The following is a 20,760-nucleotide window of genomic DNA, read 5'->3' on the forward strand; positions in this document are numbered from 1 at the left end:
GCTCTTGCTTAAAAGGAAAACAAGCAGATGGGAAGGTGGACTGAACGGCTCGACCACACCAAGGGTGCACAAAGCAATTTTGCTGGGTTTGAACAGTCATTTTGTGATGTCCGACTCCCTTTAAAGTAGTACGGAATCTTTTTTTTAAACTTTTTTCCAAATCCAGCTTTTTCTTAAATAAATTTGTTTCTCAAAAACTAGGCGGTGAGGAATTATTACGACAGCCACACAACATTCCCATGCTATTTAATGGGTTTTCCCATAATTGAAAGTTATCCAATAGCTATAGGATATCTTACAGATTGCTGTGGGTCCGATTGCGGAGATCCCCAGTGAAACAAATAAGTTGCCCCAGGGGAGACCCATCCTCCGTGGTTGAACCCCTGCTTCATTCATTATGCATGGGACTGTCGGAAATAGCGGAGCGCTGTGCATGGCTTTCTCCAACAGTAATAAAGACAATAAATGAAGCGGAAGTTGAGCATACGTAGCTCCGCTCCATTCAACACTGGATCGCTGGGGGTCCTAGCCTTTACATTAGTAATGTATCCCCAATCCTATGGATATTAGTGTACTTTCAATTCTGGTAATATCGTTATATTGGAAATCTGCCCAGATATATAACTAGATAAGACTCCTATTTGGAGGAATTCATTACTTTATTTCAGCAGAAAATATATGGATTTAGTAATAATCAGCACTCCCATTATCCACGAGCTAGTAACTTATTACTATATGCACCTATTGCTTTCGGAGATTTGTAGTGCTGACCATTTACTGCATAATTATAATATTTTCTGTGCTGTATAAATGAAAAAAAAGCAAATCTGTCAAAATCTATGTCCTTGCGAGCAAACGTTTACTTAGACAGGGTGCAATACCAGCATATTGCCAGCAGGTGGCAGTGTTGACACTGCCTATTGAAAAGGGGTTAAATTAGCTTCTAAAGTGAACAGCAATTATTTTCTAACCTCCTAAAGTCGCAAAGTACCTGACCCCATGCAGCATGTTAGAATATACTTTTTTTTTCCCCCACCATGACCCTTCTCCTCCAGATCCCAACGCTGCGATTGACTTAGGATTTTATGGTATTGTATTTTTTGCTTGCCATTTCTATACAGAGAAGACATTTTCTCACCCTCTGACAGAAGGAACTCCACGGTACCACAATGCCCCTCACACGCAGCGACCATGAGAGGGGTCCTGCCTTGCTTGTCACACAGATTCACATCACAGCCGTGCTGCATGAGAAGCCTGGCAACCTGCGAAGAGCGAGAAAGAAGGGGGAAAAAAAACATCAGAAAAATCCAGAGAACTACAGGAAAAAACCTCTGATATTGTATTACACCGCCATTATGTGTTCTATGTACGCTATAATGCCTATTATACCGTCAGGAGGTGGTTTGTGTATATTATTATGCAAGAAACCCCTATAGGATAAAGCAACCATAGGAACGGCGCAAGCTACAGATCTGGGAACCCCGGAGGATTGCACGGCTCAGCAGTCACATATTACAGGAGCTCCGAACAAAGTTTATGGAAAAGTTAACCCCCTCCATCCTACGTACCCAAACTGCTATCAGTTTGGAGCCCAGCGCAAAAGTTCTACCCGCGCTCCCGACCCAACTATCACCTACCATGATCCATATGTTCACATACTTCTGGTGGATTATTTTTTTTTTTGTCACATATAAAGACTAACATGAAATATTCTAAAGGGCTTGCAACTTTTTAAGCTAAAAAGTAGAGAAAAAAAAACGAGTTAAAGGCAAAAATATAAAGCATTATGGATTATGCGCCAAATTCAGGAAAAATTGGGCACAAACTGGCAACGAATATCGCAAGACAAAACGTGGAAATGTGACAAACAAAAAAATTGCAAATTATGAATCGAGTTCATTGTGTTTCAGATTGACACTGTTTTTAAGATCTGTGCTTGCTGTCAGCAAATGGAAATATTCTGGTTTATATTAAGAAGCTGAAAACTCATTTGAATTTGCACCTGATATTGGTTTTGCTCCTTTTATAAATGTGAACAGAATCCTAAGGTGCCTTTTACAGGGGATAAGGATTGTTAAAGCCAGATCAATGCCCGTATAAACAAGATCAACAGGCTATGGATACCTCCGACAAGCAAAAAAAAAATTATGTTAGTGTTTTAATTTCACTAACTTTGAAACCTGATACAAGTTTCAGATCTTTCTTTTGTGGGAGTGTCCTTCCCAGTAATATAGGCTGGATGTGAGATCTGTGTGTGAAGGGTGCTGTTGACTTCACTAGTTCAAATCAGTACAGCTTCTATCCTGCACTGATTTCCTCTCCATGTGCTTTCCATCTTGTCAATTTTGTCTGCTCTCAAAAAAAAAATCATATAACTCGATCTCTAACATTGTGAGAAGGGAGAGGAGAGCAGAGATCTATCTCCTGTCCTGATAGTTTTGCTACAATGTATCAGTAGAGGTAAAATGTATCAAAGTGGAGGTCAAGCTGTTTAGCAAACAGAGGATAGTTTGGACTGTAAACACCTGTCACAAACGCTCAATATGGTTATACAGATTTGCAATTTCCGACAATACAGAATAATGTTTGCGTTCAATGACAGCAAGTGAGCTTAAATAGGCTGCAACACAAACGACATAGAATAAGGCAGAGTAAACTCGAGCACAATTCATCCAAATAAGGATATTTTTCTTAATCTCGTCCCCGTGACCTCTGTGCATATTTTTATTTATCTTCCCAAGAAAAAATATTGTTATAATAAAAAGCAGGAAATTAAAGTTTACATTTAACCGAAGTAAAAATGCAGCAAACAAGACATGCCGTCCCTCGCAGCGCTGGTAATGGTTATGGCGACCTGGCTGGGAGCCCGATCAGAATCTCAGAGTATAATATAGAAGGCGTTGTATGGCGGCATTGTGCATTGTCCTGACACTGTATGAAGTGTTGTGAATAGCTGTCTCCACCAGAAGAGAATAAATAGAAAAGGAAAAGGCAAAGGCGACTCTGCACCGACACAAAGGACCAGACTATCTCATTAGAATTTCTATGCCAGTGTCTTCCAGGGACAAAACTAAGTCTTTTCAGAGACTTCTCGTGCTAAATATTATTTGACCACTTTTTAGTGGGGCATTCAGGGACCCGGAATACATTAATTCTAGGAGGAACTTAACACTAAGGTTACTTTTTCCAGCATTATTTTATATGTAATTCCCTATTTACAGAGTCCCAATACAGACATTTACTGCCTCACTGCGGGACAGAGGGTGGATATGTCATGAAAGTCTAAAATGATTGACCCTTTGATCTATCTACTGGTTTTTTGATGCGGCTGCTACTACACAAAAAAGAAGCATAAAGCAAAAAAAGAAGCATAAAGCAAACGAGAACACAGATATGAGACTTCTTTGTAGAGGGCTAAAAACATCTGTATTGCAAACTATTTAAAAATATATGTAGAAACTATCACAATAGATCAGCAAAAATGGGGGATACAGATGCAGGAAAGAAAAAGTGGGTATACCTGGGTAATATAATGTATAGTACACTGTATATGTGAGGTCAGTTAAATACAATAAATCATTCAGAACATAAAGGACATCATATAATGAAAATAGCAGATCAAAAATGATGCCAAAAGTAATGCTAGATAGTGTGTAGGAATGTCACAGCAGCAACCTGCATAACAAACATATGGAGCCAAAAATAAAGGTAACCTGCTGCAGTGTACAAATCCAGGGACCCACCACACCCGACGCGCGTTTCGCAATGAAATGCTTAGTCTAGGGGTGTGGATGATGTATTGTGTTTAACTGACCTCATATGGAATATACAGTGTACTATACATTATATTACTCGGGTGTACCCACTTTTTCTTTCCTGCATCTGTATCCCCCATTTTTGCTGATCTATTGTGATATTGTTTCTACTTATATTTAATAGTTTGTAATAAAGAGGTTTTTAGCCTTCTACACAAAAATTATGGCCAGAAAACCACAGTGGAAATGATGCGTTTTTTGGGGGGCATGTTTTTGGATGTTTTCTTTGATGTTCCCACGTAGCGGAAACCCTACTTTTTTTTCTGCTGCATTTAACAGTTTAAAAAAAGTAGACGTGATTTTTTTTAGTGCATTATTATCTCCATAGGCTCTATGGGGAGCTTGAAAAAAATGCATGAAATAATGCAATTGAATTTTAAGCGCAGAATCCCAGCTTCTCTGTACCAAGTGATGGGGGAGAGGGGGTCACAAGTCCCGCAGTGGAACGGGTCAGGTATAAGGCAGAGTTTATTTTTTATACTGACTCCTTTACGGTCATACGGTGCGTCCACCAGCGTAAAGGCTCATTCAGATGTCAATGATTTTTCTTGACCGCAAAATAATGGTCCAAGTTTCATCAATGTTTTGGATCAGATTATCGTCAGTTTTTACCATCAGAGTTTTATCAGCTTTTCCTCGTATGAAAAAAACCTTATGGAGGTTTCTCAAGTTTCTCCTATCAAACAGTCTGAAGAACAGACAGCACAAGGATGGCACCTGAGTGCAGTCTGATTTTTTTTCACAAATCTATAAAATAGACACGTCTCCGTGATTTTGTGTTGACCTGCAAAAATACACAATGTGAACAGCTCCATAGACTAAAAAGGTACGAGGTCTAACCGAAAAAAAAAAAAAAAAAAGGATAAAATTTGTACGAGAAAAACTAACGTCTGAATGAGCCCTAATGCAATGGAGTATGCGCCCGACCCGAATACTATAGTCACTGCCGGCACTGGATTTCACCAGAACGATAGAAATGGGGATTAATACCTCATGTCAATCAACAAAAAGGAAGTGTGATTTACTCTTCTGCTCATCAACATGTCAGAAAGTACAATGCACAGTTTAGCTAAAGTTTTCAAAAGGTACAAAGGGGCGTTAAATGTCTAGAACTCGGAGAAACAAGATCTTGAAACGCTAAATTCTTTAAGAGGCAAGATAAAATTCCTGTCCTCCCAAGAATGCTGGAGTTTCATATTTTCCTCCTATCATCATAATCTTAATCCTCTATATCGTCCTCACTATTTATTTTTTATGTCAGGTGAATAGTGGGGATAGAAATTCCCATACAATCTTCTGATCATAAAAGGAGCAATGCCAAGAAATGTATAATTGCTTCATACCTTGTGATCAACCTTCCAGAGAAGGGTCCACAACCAGAAATGATATTATTAGGGCGTACGTACAATGGAGGCAGGGAGAAGAGCGGCTGTTCGCTTTGTGTTGGCCTCATCTCCTTTTGGTATTAGTTGGTGAACCCGTGCAAAAATTAAGAAAAGACTTAGGCCACAGCCCCACTATCAGTATTTGCTCAGTATACGGTCAGTATTTTTTTCTCAGGAGTGGGAGCCAAAACCAGGTGAGGAACAATCAGAGAAAAGGTATAATAGAAACACGTCACCAATTCTGCATTTATCACCCACTCCTGGTTTTGGCTCCCACTCCTGAGAAAAAATACTGACCGAATACTGATAGTGGGGCCATGGTCTTAGAGTGAAATGATTCCCAGGACTGGGGTCCATAGAACAGCAATTTGTGGCGGCTGGATGGGAGCCCTAAGAAACGCCTCTTACCTCCTGGCATCCGCGGCTCTTCTTTTGATTAGTCAGCGTGGTACAACGTCACGCGTGTTACACAGCAACATAGAAGAGTCACAGATCTGTCAGGTAAGAGGCGGATCTCAGGACCCCCGTCCAGTGACCACAGATTCAGACATGGCTGACATTACAGGTCCTGCAAATCAATTTTGCACCAACTCAAAACATGAGCAAACACCCGGGTCCGATTCATCATTGTCGATTCTCTACTTTTCTGTAGAAATTTGCTCTTTTTAGCGGCTTCTGTATTTGCACATTATTATTGTTTCTTTTTTTTAAGTTCTCTTTCTTCTTTTTATGTCTAGTTTTGTCCTGGACAAATTTGCTTAAACAAAAAACTTTGATTCATGAAATGCAGTAAATGGAACTACGGATCTACATGAGCGCAAAGGTTGGCTCCTACGGAATTAGCACCATACACAATTTCCAGCTATTAAGGTTGCGCTACCTACCCTATTGATTATTCAAGATTCATGAAATGCAACTTGTACAAATGCCGCATCTCCCTCCAGTCCCCTCCCACCTGGAGTAAGCTTTCTGTAGGAGTTTTCCAATTTGCCGCATTTTTAGACAAACGTGACTTTTTAAAGCTTTTGCAACTTTTGGTGTTAAAAAGTCACAAACGTTTGAAAAACTAAGAGTATTTTGAGCCAAATTCATGACCCGATTTGAAGAATTTGGTGCAAAAAAATCAGCAAATTCCACAAGATAAAAAAAAAGAAAACGGTAGCTTCAAGAAATCGCAGATGAATTTCTGACCTGGGGGCACCAAAGTGGAGAGCCATTTAGATCTTTGCTGTGGGACACCACTAGAAGGCCCCTTTACTACTCATCATACCCAGAAGAAAAGACAAGAAATGCAGTAGTTTTCATGACTTTACCTGCCAGTGACCTTGCCGTACAGCACAAAACAGCGGAGTGATGCCACGTCTGTTTAGCCGGGACAAGATGGCTCCATGGTCAAGAAGCAGCTCGCAAACCTCCAGCTTCCCCCGTCCGGCAGCTGCTGTAAGAGCTGAACCACACAAAGAGGATATTCTAAGTGCTCATAAAACCACATCTTATATTACAAGCCTGTATACATATATATTCCACTGGATATTACAGACAGCGCCTGATTCCTGGAGCTCCAAGGCTACGATTTTTGGGCTTTTCCTCTGTACAGTTTGTATATGGTCCTCATGGGAAGCCAGTCTCAATAAATCGTAGACGTGAGAATGTGTTTGGCTCGATGAAATATTTAATTCAGCAATGCCCTTGTGCTAAATAAAATGGCATAATTTGTTCTACTTAAACAGATTACAAGTGGGGATGAATTAAACATGTTTTCTGAAGTCTGTCATTTACTCATAAAGCAGATGTGTATGTGTCCAGACTTAATGTGATGCACGAATCTATGTAAATGGATGGAAAGTCCTACAGTCGTAATAATACAACCTTCCGATCCGTTATGGATCAGCGACAAACATTTTGCCATTGATTTATTTCTTGGTGCTGAACAGTTCATAACATCAGGATATCCTACATTTTAATCTGGGATTTATTCCTTTGTAGCCAATTAGATTGTGAGATTGATAACGGCAGAAGAGTGTGTGGACCTTGGCGGAGGCAGTGACCTGTCCTATAAAACTGTATTAGTAAAAGCAGGGCTACAGACAGGGCCAGGAAGTGAAGGAACAAGGAAAGAAAACTCTGTACCCATACAGATTATGAAAAAAAAAAAAAATCATTGCAGCAGGAGAGGAGTGTGCTGATTTTGACGCAAACAGTGACCTGTCCATTTCTGTATGATTTTATTAGTATGGATAAGGCTTAAGGAAAAGTCACTAGTGCTGTGCCATGAAGAGAAGGAACAAAGAAGACTCTGTGGCCAAAAAGATCATTTAAAAAGTTAGCAGCAGGATAGGAGTGCACTGAACTTGAAAGAGGCAGTGACCTGCCCTATCTCTAATCCTACGGTATTTGCAACAAAGCTACACGTGACAAGGACAATGGAGGTACATAGAAAACCCTATAGTCAATCAGATTATGAAGACAGCAGCAGAGGAGTGTGCTGATCTTGTAGGAGTCAGTGACCTGCCACTCTTATTTTACTGTATTAGTAAGGACAGGACCACAAATACCGAGACCTAAAAGTGATGGACACCAACACCACACATCACAGAAAAAAGACAGCAGCAGAGGAGTGTGCAGATCTTGTGAGAGACAGTGACTTGTGTGAAATCCGAGTAGTTATATGCTTTTACATGTTAAAACAAAGGAGAACCTTAAAGAAAAAGGTGTCCAGAAACGAATATAAGAGACATGTCAGGAGAGAGGACAGATCCTCTTTCTTTTTTTTTTTTTTAAAGAGTCCTCCCCAAACCACTAATTAAGCTACTTCTACAAGCGTGACTTATCCGCAATTAAAAATTATATCCATAGTATAGATTTTAGAGGTTTGTCGGAAAAAAAACTTGTAAGCAAATCAGGGGGCTTTGGTGCAACCTTGGCGTGGCCAAGTGCTCAATTCACCATTATGCACCCTCAATATGCATACTGAGCAGTTTTTTTAGATCTTGATTGACAGCATTGCTTGAACTCCGTCAACATCTCCGCACAGACAATCGCTGGGCTCCTGTCTGCAGTACAGCACCAAGCGACGGCCGCAGACAGAAGCCAGCGATGAGAGCCCACACTGACACTGCAAGAGCCCAGGTGCACACCACTCACACAGTCAGTGTGCGCTCTCATTGCTAGTTACTGTCTGCGGCTGTCACTCAGTACTGTACTGCAGACAGGAGCCAGTGAGCACAGATGGGGTCCTGCAGTGTCCATGCAGAGGTGCAAAGCAGCAGCTTGTGACATCTTCATTAATCTCAAAGTACTCAGAAGGCCATTTGAGGGGGCATAACATTGCATTGAGCACTTGGTCACACCAAGGGTGCACCGAACACCCCTCATTTCCACGCAAAATAATTTTTTATTCTGACAATTAAAACTGCTAAAATGTATAATGCAGGTAAAATAAAATATAGAGGCTAAATCCCCTACAAACCTGTACAAGTAGTTTGATTAGCCTTTTAGGGACAACAGACTCCCTTTAAACACTACAATGGAGGCAGACATTTTAATCAAAGAAAGGGTTAATTCCCCATAAATCGCTGGTTGTGTACTTAGAGTATAATACAGTCTTTTTGCCTTTTGTGGAGGAAAAAACCTACAAATTTAATCTCCTCAGAATACTGGGTTTATTTGGGATCTTCTTTCCCTTTCAATAAAAGATCTTGGACAATTTACAGCTGAAGCCTCTTTTTTTTTTTCAATAACCTCCTTCATTGAGGCTAAACATTTGCTCCGGTACAAATTACTACAATGCAATAAGAAGCCATTTAGCGAACATTTGGCCGGATTACAAAGGGGGTTTTAGTGGTGCCAAGTACGAGAGCAGAATGTTATGGTGTCATTGTGCAATGAGATGAATGACACAAAGTGTTGGCCCAGGACAATCGACTCGTTAATGTTTCTGACTTCAGATTATTCGTGCGCAGATTAGCAAAACCTCGGTCTTTCATTTTCATAACATAACATGAATGACCGATGAGACAGAGGAACATTTCTGCCTATTGATAACTTTTTAAAATCGGAGATATATTTTTTTTCTTGGTCCCTCAAATCAAGCTGAAGACTTTCTGGACTTGGAAATTTTAGTTTCACAAAGGATTGAGACCAATGATCTAAACGTTACAATTTTTCATCACTTTTGCTGTCCAGTGGAAAATCTGATGGGGCAGGTTGGATTTAAAGGATATGGACACCTTCAGGGACATTTTTATTCACCTAATTGCATGTATTTTAGCATAAAAGTAACTTTTCCAACTGGGTTTCATTACAAATTTTGCACCGTTTTGCCTTTTACAGCAAAACGGTGCAACTTGACTGTTGCTGGTTACAAAATGAGTTGACTGAGAATCCATAAACTTGTATCTGTCTGACTGTTCTTCTTATGATCACATGAAAGTGCAGCTCTTCCTTTTATGTGGTTTGCGGCCATAAATCCGCTGAGAAGAGCTCAGTAAACGGAAATTGTCAGACGATCGTATAATTCGGACGAGGATCAAAATGCAATGCTCGGACTGGTGGTCGGCTCTCCCGACAAGAGTGTGAAAGCTGCATAGTGCTGCCACGCTAAGGTCAGAATAGCCGACGGCCAGTCCGAGCGAATTGCGTTGTGATCGTCATTCGAGTTACACGGCCGTGTGACTATTCCCAAAGACAGATCAGTACAAATGAGCTCAAGTCTCATTCTGCAAGAAAACAAACATCCTTAAATGCAAAAAGGTGCAAAAATTTGTAATGAATCCAAATTTCAGAATCATTTTTAGCCCAAAATACATTCAATTAATAAAAATTGTCGTCCCTCTCCTTTAACTTGCATTCTTTTACATATAGAGGGTCTGGCAGTTTCATCTTTATCCTTTGACCAGCATCCAATAAAGATTTGGCATTCAACACCGATCCGATGACATTTTGGAACAGGTGCCTTTACAATAAATGGCCAAGTGTCTAACCCAGCACAGCCTTAGCTCTTCAAGGAACCACATAAATTGAAATGAAAAGAACCCAGTGTGGCCTTTAATTAGTGTCCATCGTGTTCAAATAATACAAGTTGGGTAAGGGGGTGTGAGGGCTAGCTCCTGTTATAAGGTCCAGACCCAGAAGACCATCCCTGGCTACTGTCTCCACCTCCTTTTAATCCAGTGTCTTTCAGAATTTATAGTTGGCCGCAAACCAATCACACAAATATAAAAGACCTTCACACAAGCAACCAGTCTCCTTCCCCATTCCAGAGAGATGTTCTTCCTTCCTATACAGGATAAAACTTGAAAGCATATTTCTCTGACATATATAATCCCCCCTGATATATTTCCGGAATACACTTTTCATTTATTAAAGACATTTTTGCAGAGGTTGCAGCAGTCATAGCTAGACTCGGGTACACTGGCAACAGGCCATTTTAGGAGGACAGTTGCATCTTAAATGGTTGGAAGTGACGGGTAAAGATGTCGTATTAGGTTACTCTTATAATTGTTTGCAATGTAGGTTTTCTTTTTACTTAGGTGAATTAAAGGGTCATCACAAAATGGAGTTAGATAAAAACAGTGTGCACCAAAAAAAAAAAAAACACAACACAATCTCTAGGATTGGTAAGAAAAGAATCTACCAGTGCAACGAATGTTCCAAAAAAAAACCCCCCCAAAATATTCAAAATAGGTAATCATATTCCATAGCGCATGACAGACATTATTGTCCCCATTAGGGCTCACAATCTAAATTCCCTATCATGCCTTTGGAGCAGAGCCCGGAGCAGAGCCCGGAGCAGAGCCCGGAGCAGAGCCCGGAGCAGAGCCCGGAGCAGAGCCCGGAGCAGAGCCCGGAGCAGAGCGGAGAGCCCGGAGGAGAGCGGAGCGCCGCGCCCGGAGGAGAGCGGAGCGCCCAGAGGAGAGCGGAGCGCCCAGAGGAGAGCGGAGCGCCCAGAGGAGAGCGGAGCGCCCAGAGGAGAGCGGAGCGCCCAGAGGAGAGCGGAGCGCCCAGAGGAGAGCGGAGCGCCCAGAGGAGAGCGGAGCGCCCAGAGGAGAGCGGAGCGCCCAGAGGAGAGCGGAGCGCCCAGAGGAGAGCGGAGAGCCCAGAGGAGAGCGGAGAGCCCAGAGGAGAGCGGAGAGCCCAGAGGAGAGCGGAGAGCCCAGAGGAGAGCGGAGAGCCCAGAGGAGAGCGGAGCGCCGGTTTTCCAGGGTAAATATACAAATTCCTTGTAGATGTCGTCCTTGGTGCGATTTGAACCCTGTACCCCAGCGCTGCAAGGCAAAAGTGCTAACCATTGAACCACCATTCCTAAAAGAGATCCAACTGGTGTACAGAAACTTCCAATAAATGTGCTATGGGGAAAAAAGGATGAAAATGATCTCTCCTCCGGAAGGAAGAACATTTCCTCTGTAGCGTCACCTATAGGTCATAACTGGATGAGCAATTCCATTTTCGTTGCCCTGTTCCTTCATCCACTCTGGTCCTCCATTGCAGCCAGATTTCACAACTTCCTCGGTGCCTCTTGTGCTTACTAGGCCCTGCAATGTCACAATATCATAGGACCTAATAGATGCAAGAGGCTCCCTGACGTCGGACACAGAAATTAAGACTGGCTGACAAGATGGAGCGGACTGGACACCGGACCAGGGCAGCTCAAATCAAAAGCCTCATGTCTAGAACCAATCTTGTAAGTCAATGCCTGACAGAGTCAAGAGATGTGAAAAATGACGAGTTATTAGCGAAGCAGACATAGGTGACGGGGTAATAAATGGCCTCGTACTGATGGCTATTGATGCAGGGTCTGGCACCTGCTTTCCACGGCTGGCAGATGTCGGGCTCCTGTCCTCTTAATTAGGATAGGACTCATGCACTTCTGCAGATACCTGGCAAGCACCGGATGGACGCCACTTCAATTGAACCGCCAATGTTAATGTAAAACAAGCCCTTTATTGCACGTGTTGGGTTGTACAGAATTGTGGCTCCAGGGTGCACAAAGATATGCAAAGTCAGTCAATATTAATTTATGGAAGGGCCATTTAAGCAATTGCTATTCTGGTAATGAATCCTGAAGTATGTTTTAAGTTATTCCACATCACAAGGGCACGTACATGGGTGGGTTACTGGCAGCGGAGAGTCCAGAATGCAGGAAACAGCAGAACAAGGAGGGAGGTGTATAGGGGGGGGCAGCAATAAAGTAGAAGAATGTTCCCGATAATTATGGCCTGTTTACCATGGACGATGGCGGCAGCCTGCGAGTTCCACCCTGAATCCAGTTTACCATATTCGGAGACCGGCTTACCCACAGCGTTCTTAAATAAACAGCATCATGGCAAAGTTCTGCTCAGGAATTCCGGCTATTTTAGTGCTAAGGACTCGCTCTTATCGGATACTCTCTTGGCAGGCGTATGTGCACTAACCCTACTCCTGGCAGGGAAAAAAATAATACAATTTTAAAGGCAACGAGAGTTTAAGGATAGAGATATATATATATATATATATATATATATATATATATATATATATATATATATATATATATATATATATATATATATATATATATATATATATATATATATTTTATTGTTTTTCAATATAAACTACAAAAATAAAAAAAAAAAGGATTTCAGAAAATCCTCTGAACAGGAAAAAAATATAGGTCTGTCTGTTCGGTGACTACCAACAGGGGGAAACCATTAATCTGACAGATCTTTGATCTTGCTCCAAGGAACCAGGCAGGAAAAAAAAAAAAAAAAAACTAAAAAAAAGAGGATGCATTTGTCTGCCAGAAAGAAAGACGAAGAATTTGACAGCAGGATTAAGGGAGGGTAAGAAGAAACCAAACACTGGTATCCTGAGTAGTCCTGAAGTCCGAGGAGGACCCTGGAAGACTTCGGATGTAAACGCTGGCGATTAGCGCCGTTTAGTCCATCCCCTCATTACAATCCTCAAAAGACTCTCACACGGCGTTCGCCAACTCGCACGGATTTTCTTCTCCCTCCAATCCACATAAAACATTAGTGAAAGTGTAAGCTAAATACAAGTCTAATGCCGTCAGAGTATCAGATTTAATATGTACATTAAGGGATTAAATGCTTTAAAAGGAATCGGTATAAACTGGGAAGATAGACAATGGGAACCACTATAAAGAAGGACACAATGGGGCGACAATGGGAACCGCTATAAAGAAGGACACAATGAGGTGACAATAGGAACTGCTATAAAGAAGGACACAATGGGGCGACAATGGGAACCGCTATAAAGAAGGACACAATGGGGCGACAATGGGAACCGCTATAAAGAAGGACACAATGGGGCGACAATGGGAACCGCTATAAAGAAGGACACAATGGGGCGACAATGGGAACCGCTATAAAGAAGGACACAATGGGGCGACAATGGGAACCGCTATAAAGAAGGACACAATGGGGCGACAATGGGAACCGCTATAAAGAAGGACACAATGGGGCGACAATGGGAACCGCTATAAAGAAGGACACAATGGGGCGACAATGGGAACCGCTATAAAGAAGGACACAATGAGGTGACAATGGGAACCGCTATAAAAAAAGGACACAATGAGGTGACAATGGGAACCGCTATAAAGAAGGACACAATGAGGTGACAATGGGAACAGTTATAAAGAAGGACACAATGAGACGACAATGAGAACCGTTATAAAGAAAGACACAATGAGGCAACAATGGGAACCACTAAAAAGAGGGACACGATGGGGCGACAATGGGAATGACCTATGCTATGACCGCTCCTGTACGCTGGTCCCAAGGTGCCTTTCACAATACATTTTTGTAATCTTTAAATGGCTACACGTTTTTATATCAAAAATAAAAACAATTTGATTTGCTGTAAAACTGATGCATTTTGAAGAAAGGATATCCGGCTTTCTTTGTTAAACATATCCATTTTCATTCTTTTTTTTCTCCATATCGCAAAATCTTTTGACAATCCCCTACCATGTGCTTAAAAAATAAAAAAAAATGCAGGGGCAAATGTATTTTAAAAAGAAAATTGATGACAAAATTATTATTTTCTTTTAAAAGGAAGAAAAATGTGCAGTAGATGTTTTTGTGAGAAAACAAATCAAAATGGATATGTGAAGAAAAATTGCAAACAGATACCTATTTGCCATTAGATTCTATGTAAACACGTGTATCTGTTTAACCCCTTAATGACTTAAGACGCACTATGTCCGTCATATGTTCTCTCCCTGCCTCTGACTAGCCAGTCCTTCCCCACCTCCTCCTGGCTTCTACCAGTGCCGCTAGAGGTGATTGACTCTGCATGGGAGAGACCTGTCAATCACCTAGAGCTGCACTGGGAAGAGCCGAAAGAGGGTGGAGCCAGACCAGTCTCATCTCTGCTTATGGCCCCCAGATCTTCTAATTAGATTTTCTCTGAGAAGTCAGAACCATTTAGAAGAAGAGTATACCTGGTTGCAATCGTGCACTCGGGCTCTGGTTCACGCTGCTCACTGTTTGGGCAGCAGGTGACACGTTACCTTTATTTATTTTTTTCACTACATGGTGTAAAACAGTAAAGCAGGACTCCGGGTGTTAATGGCAGAATGAAAAAGAGGAAGAGTAGGCAGCAGCCTAGGGGGCCATTGCTGGGTGGGGGGACTATTTATGGATTCAGGCAAGTTACACATAATACGGGAGGATTTCCAAACTAACAGAACCATGTTGTTCAGTTATTTTCATTTGCAGTTGTGCCAAGACTTTGGCCATAAAAAGGGCACAGAAGTGCACCTGTATGACACTGTGCAGAAGGAAACTGGTTCAAGAAGAAGAAAATCCTTTACCTCTGTACAGACATTTGGACTCTGATAATTCGGTTAAAGGGGTATTCCCACAATTGACAGTTATCCTCTGGTCTGTAGGATTAGGAAAAACTTACTGATTACAGGGTGTCCACCTGCTGGGACCACCAGTGATTTAGAGCAGTGGTCCCCAACCTTTTTTGCACCAGGGACCGGCTTGAAGCAAGATCATTTTTCCATGGCCCAGCAAGGAGGGGGTGGGGTGGGCGGGGCTTTGGTCATATGGGGGCGGGGTAATGGAGGGATTTGGAGTTTAGTGCATACTTATCATATAGTGTAGACCAGGTCCCCGCCAGGAGCTATGCCAGGAGCCCCACATAATGTGCTGTGCCAGGAGCCGTATCACTGAGGCCCCATCACGCCCTGCAGCAGGACAGGGCAGCTGTCCTGACAGCTGCTGTTCAGCTGCATTTACTTCATCCCAGGGGCGGACACAGACTGTAGTGGGCCCCTGTGCAAGAAATTTTTGGGGTCCCCCCCGCCCTTCATAAGGCAACAAAGTTATGTAAACATAACCCCCCCCCATGTGCATCTCTCACCCCCCGTGCATCTCTCATCCCCCCTCCGTGCATCTCTCATCCCCCCTCCGTGCATCTCTCATCCACCCTCCGTGCATCTCTCATCCACCCTCCGTGCATCTCTCATCCACCCTCCGTGCATCTCTCATCCACCCTCCGTGCATCTCTCATCCACCCTCCGTGCATCTCTCATCCACCCTCCGTGCATCTCTCATCCACCCTCCGTGCATCTCTCATCCACCCTCCGTGCATCTCTCATCCACCCTCCGTGCATCTCTCATCCACCCTCCGTGCATCTCTCATCCACCCTCCGTGCATCTCTCATCCACCCTCCGTGCATCTCTCATCCACCCTCCGTGCATCTCTCATCCACCCTCCGTGCATCTCTCATCCACCCTCCGTGCATCTCTCATCCACCCTCCGTGCATCTCTCATCCACCCTCCGTGCATCTCTCATCCACCCTCCGTGCATCTCTCATCCCCCTCCGTGCATCTCTCATCCACCCCCCGTGCATCTCTCATCCACCCTCCGTGCATCTCTCATCCACCCTCCGTGCATCTCTCATCCACCCTCCGTGCATCTCTCATCCACCCTCCGTGCATCTCTCATCCACCCTCCGTGCATCTCTCATCCACCCTCCGTGCATCTCTCATCCACCCTCCGTGCATCTCTCATCCCCCCCGTGCATCTCTCATCCCCCCCGTGCATCTCTCACCCCCCCGTGCATCTCTCACCCCCCCGTGCATCTCTCCTCTCCCCTCCCCCCATGTGCATCTTTCATCTGTCCCCTCCCCCCATGTGCATCTTTCATCTGTCCCCTCCCCCCATGTGCATCTCTCATCTCTCCCCTCCCCCCCATGTGCATCTCTCATATCTCCCCTCCCCTCCATGTGCATCTCTCCCCTGCCCCCCATGTGCATCTCTCATCTCTCCCCTCCCCCCCATGTGCATCTCTCATCTCTCCCCTCCCCCCATGTGCATCTCCCATTCCCCCCACTCCTAGTTAATTGTATTTAAAAAAAAATAAAACTTGTTATACTTGCCCTCATGCGATCCCTGCAGAATCCTGGCGCTCGTCCAAATCGCTGACACCAGGTTCTCCTGCCTTCCGGTCATGTGACGGCGCCGTCACATGACCGGAAGTCAAGAATTATGAGATGTCCTGGACCCGGCGCTTTGCATGGGGCCGGGGGCCCCATGAGGAGAGAGACGCACAAGAGGGGGGCTCCGAGAGGGCTCCTACCGGCCGGGCCCCATACTGGAGTCAGGGCAGTCATGCCCTGATGGCGGCCCTGCTGGAGGCTGGAGGGGCCCCCTCTCCCTCGGGGCCCCCGTTCAATGAACCGGCTGCACGGGCGGTAGTTCCGCCCCTGCTTCATCCTGCTTCAGGACCTGTGGTGACATCACAGTTATGTACCTTGATGTCATCACAGGTCCTCTACAGGTCTACCCTGCGGGAGTCTAGAACAGCGGGCAGCATCCACCCCACACAGAGTGCTCTGAGCCACCGCAGACCAGAGCACACTGTCAATGTTTAGTGATTGTCTGTGGCGGTGCCGCGGACCGGCTGAAAAACCCCAACGGCCCGGTCCTGGTCCGCGGACCGGCGGTTGGGGACCTCTGATTTAGAGGACAAGGCTCCCCATTGCCCCTTCTTGAATAGTGCGGAGCTATTCTTGCTTGACCTCCGCTTTGTCCACAGTCTATGGGACTGGGGGAAATAGCCGAGTGCTGTGCTCTGATTTATCCAGCAGTCCTATAGACAATGAAGTGGAGGTTGAGAATGCGCACCTCCACTCTATCAAGACGGGGCTCTGCATAGACCTTTTCTCGGGGTTCCAGAGTCATAAACCTCCGGATCATGGAGTGTCCCACTGGCTGGACTCACAGAGATCAGTAAGTTATCCCCTATCTAATGGATGGGGGATAACTTTCGATTGTGGGAATACCCCTTTAAAACCCAATGATCTCGTCTTTAGTTGGGCTGGGTGCAAATAAATGGTCATGTTAATTTTTTAGAGGCCAAGAGTAAGGAAGAGGGATAACTCTTAAAATCCTGTTTTGGACACTAAGAAAGTGTTCCTGCCCTTCATCGCCCATCCTCACAACCACATCCGCAGTGTATGGAATGGGCAGTGTTTGCATCGTCCACCTCTAGTCATGCCATGATACCGGGGTGGTGGTGCGTTACCATCTAAGTATCCAAAATTACCATTCAGGACCCTAGAAAAGCTGAAGAAGAAATACTCATCCATACTTTGGAGACTTTAGTTGTAGAGGTTCGGTTGTGCAATGGTCTGCAGATCTAGTAATGGGCTGTTATATCGCCAGAGTTCTAGCATTGCATTGCCTGGAAAATCATTTTGCACCAGTTGGTGGGCCTGGTTTAGGGTCACGCCGTGTCTTTTATGTCTGGCCGTTCATTTATTTCAAACATTAACAAACTAAAAAAAACAAAAACTATTCGTAAAAGTGTCAGGAACTGGAGGAAATGTATTTTACGGCCGCACTTCTCATGCAAATTCTCTGTAGTTTTATAGACTAATGAAGTAAAATAAACTAAAATCCGAAAAAAAAAAAAAAAGAAAATCCAGAGCGCAACATCCTATCTGCCAACCGCGGAACATGTGCAACCAATCTACCGCGCCACAGATAAATGATCAAAGGCCGTACAGTAACCGGGGACACAAATAAAGGTCAGATGGAGTCTATAAGCATTTGTTTTTTTGTACGTCAATGTTGTCAGCCCCCATGATTAGAAACTCCATCCCCGCTGATTGTACATTCCACACACAGATGTTCTTTGTAATTTGGGTCATGGTAATTTAGAATGATTAAATAATACTCGAATGGTAACAAGTTAATATATCTGCTCCTTATTACTGAATGCTTCCATGAAATGGAGACCACAAGTCAATTATGGAACACAATTCCTTTCGGCAAACATTTAATAAAATGCATGTATTTTGAGTCTAAAAATCATTTTTGCAATTAAAAATGTTGCACCGTTAGGCTTTTACAAGTTATTTCCCTGCACATCCAAACTGGATATTATCTGTGGTCATAAATCAGCTGAGAGGAGCTCAGAAAATATAGATAAGAGAGTTAGAGAACTCTGAATGAGCTCACCGACTGATTCTCAGTTAACTTATTCTGCAGCCAGCAATAGACAGCGCAACCCACAGGCTAGTATAGAAATGCAAGATTTGTAATGAAACCTAATTGCAAAGTTGATTTTGTTAGCCAAAATTACCTGCAAAAAAAAAAACCTGTCTCCAAAAAGTGGACAACCCCTTTAAGGTAAACTCCTGTGTTAAGGCACTGGGTCTTGGTGCTGCCTGGAGATGGGAGCATTGATTTTTGCAAGACCTAAAATAGGAAACGTCTTTAGCTGTAACGCGCCGTCTTCATGATATGAGGCCGACAATAACCACGGAGGTGGATCTCTACCAGCGCAATCTCATTAAATGATAAGTTGATTCAGCTGTACAGGAAACGCGCGTCGGGAGAGAAGACGGACGAGGGCGAAAAAAGAAACAGGAAGGAAATATCTACAAGAAGCATGGATGAGATTTAATTGCATCAGATGCAGAAATTAATGGTAATAAATCTAGTGGAGTCATCGCGAGTAATAAGAAATTGCCGAAATTGGATAACTGCAATACATTTACATTGTGTTCGCTATTTCATAGACTGTTACTAGGAAAAAAAAGTTTTAAATAAAGTGCACTAGAGCTATGGGATAACGCACGGACCACAAGGGGAAAGCAGAAGAATAGATGAGAGAACACAAACTTGAAAGTTAGGGGCTTGTACCGGACAGTTAGTGTTCGTGAGTAAATGCCAAACACTGACTTCTCCGAGCGAGCGCGAACGAGCGAGAGTTTTTTTCCTGCAGAAAATTTAATTCATCGCTGATTTAAATGAGGTTCTGGTTGACGTTCGGGAACAGTTCTGGTACCGGAACTCAAACGTCCAAAGGTCCGCTCATCCCTACATATGAACGAACTGTAGATAATGGGTTGATGATTTTCCACTTGGACCACTGCACCAAGCGCTATTATGGTCCATATTTCAGAGCCAGAAAGGTGCGTGCACTGGACAGATATGCACACAGGTGCCAAGCACATCCACATTTTTACATAGCCATCCAAACCCGGCCTAAAACGGGTAATACTAATTTAATTTAATATACAAAAGAAAAAAAAAAAAAAGAAATACTGGTTAATGCACCTGGTCCAAGAAGTCGTCATATGCACCCAAGAGTCTATTTCACATCGCATTCAGATGCTGCGATGTAAATACATTTTTAAAGATGCCAATGACATTCTCCTGACATATATGATGTATGCCATACAGTGGGAAATGTCACCCATAGGTTTCTACTGTAAAAAAAAATAATTATATAGATCAGAGTTAAGAACAAAAAACATTCACAGGAACCAGGTCTGCGTCAGTGGTAGATAGACCAAGGTCTTGCAAACTTTCTTGGCAGACACTCGAATGTTGGCATACTTGGCACCTCTGGCAGCAACAACGCCCCAGCCGCGATGTCATGGTGCGAAGGAAGGAGGCCTTTTAAACACAAGAGACGCCAAGGATGCCGGCATTACAGTGTTGGCCACGGAAGTTTGCAGGATCCTGGTCCGACTGCCATGGAGTACCAACGTGGATGCCGGACCATGCCCAAAAGTGGGTGTTAACACCCCATCCCTCTTGGGAAAAGCTCAGCCCTCCTGGGATCACCTTGACTGAGTCAACACCCCCAGAAATGTTGACAACTGTACGTGATGTGAAATTTATCTAATGTGATCAAAATGGAAAAGATGTAATGAAAAAGAACATTTACAGCCAGAAACGTCCCGTCCTACTGGAAAAAAAAAAAAAAAAAAAAAATCAAATTAGTTAGTTAGTTATTGATCTTCCAAAATCTATAAGCTGTAAAAACAATCCAACTCTACAAGACATATCATCGGGTGCACTTCAATATAAAATGATATGCTCCCAGTATTATTATCCTAAGTGGCGTCACCTTTTTTTGCATCCCTCGCCATATAAAACATGAAGGGAAGGCAGCACAATAAATGCACATTACAGGGTGTAGACGGCAGATAAATCGTTTCGTCCCGTCGTGTTTCAACAGAAGTATCAGCTGATGTTATCGCCATTCATTCGGCGCGCGGCTCCTGATCGAGGTGTGGCATGG

At 43.4% G+C, this 20,760-nt stretch overlaps 1 protein-coding gene across 4 annotated transcripts in view; it reads right to left on the bottom strand.

Moving 5' to 3' along the window:
* TANC1 (tetratricopeptide repeat, ankyrin repeat and coiled-coil containing 1) overlaps nucleotides 1-20,760 on the bottom strand; it is a 201,844-nt gene that overhangs the window by 14,494 nt on the left and 166,590 nt on the right. For all 4 annotated transcript variants that reach the window (XM_073647121.1, XM_073647119.1, XM_073647118.1 and 1 more), the window contains 2 exons: nucleotides 6,514-6,647; nucleotides 1,139-1,262 (listed from right to left, as the gene is read on the bottom strand). In XM_073647121.1, the coding sequence (XP_073503222.1) occupies nucleotides 1,139-1,262; nucleotides 6,514-6,647 (258 nt within the window). The remainder of the gene's footprint in view (nucleotides 1-1,138; nucleotides 1,263-6,513; nucleotides 6,648-20,760) is intronic.

Source organism: Phyllobates terribilis, unplaced genomic scaffold, assembly GCF_046119375.1.
Source record: "Phyllobates terribilis strain yellow unplaced genomic scaffold, ASM4611937v1 Scaffold_9__5_contigs__length_417890890, whole genome shotgun sequence".
In the NCBI taxonomy this organism is placed as follows: Eukaryota; Metazoa; Chordata; class Amphibia; order Anura; family Dendrobatidae; genus Phyllobates; species Phyllobates terribilis.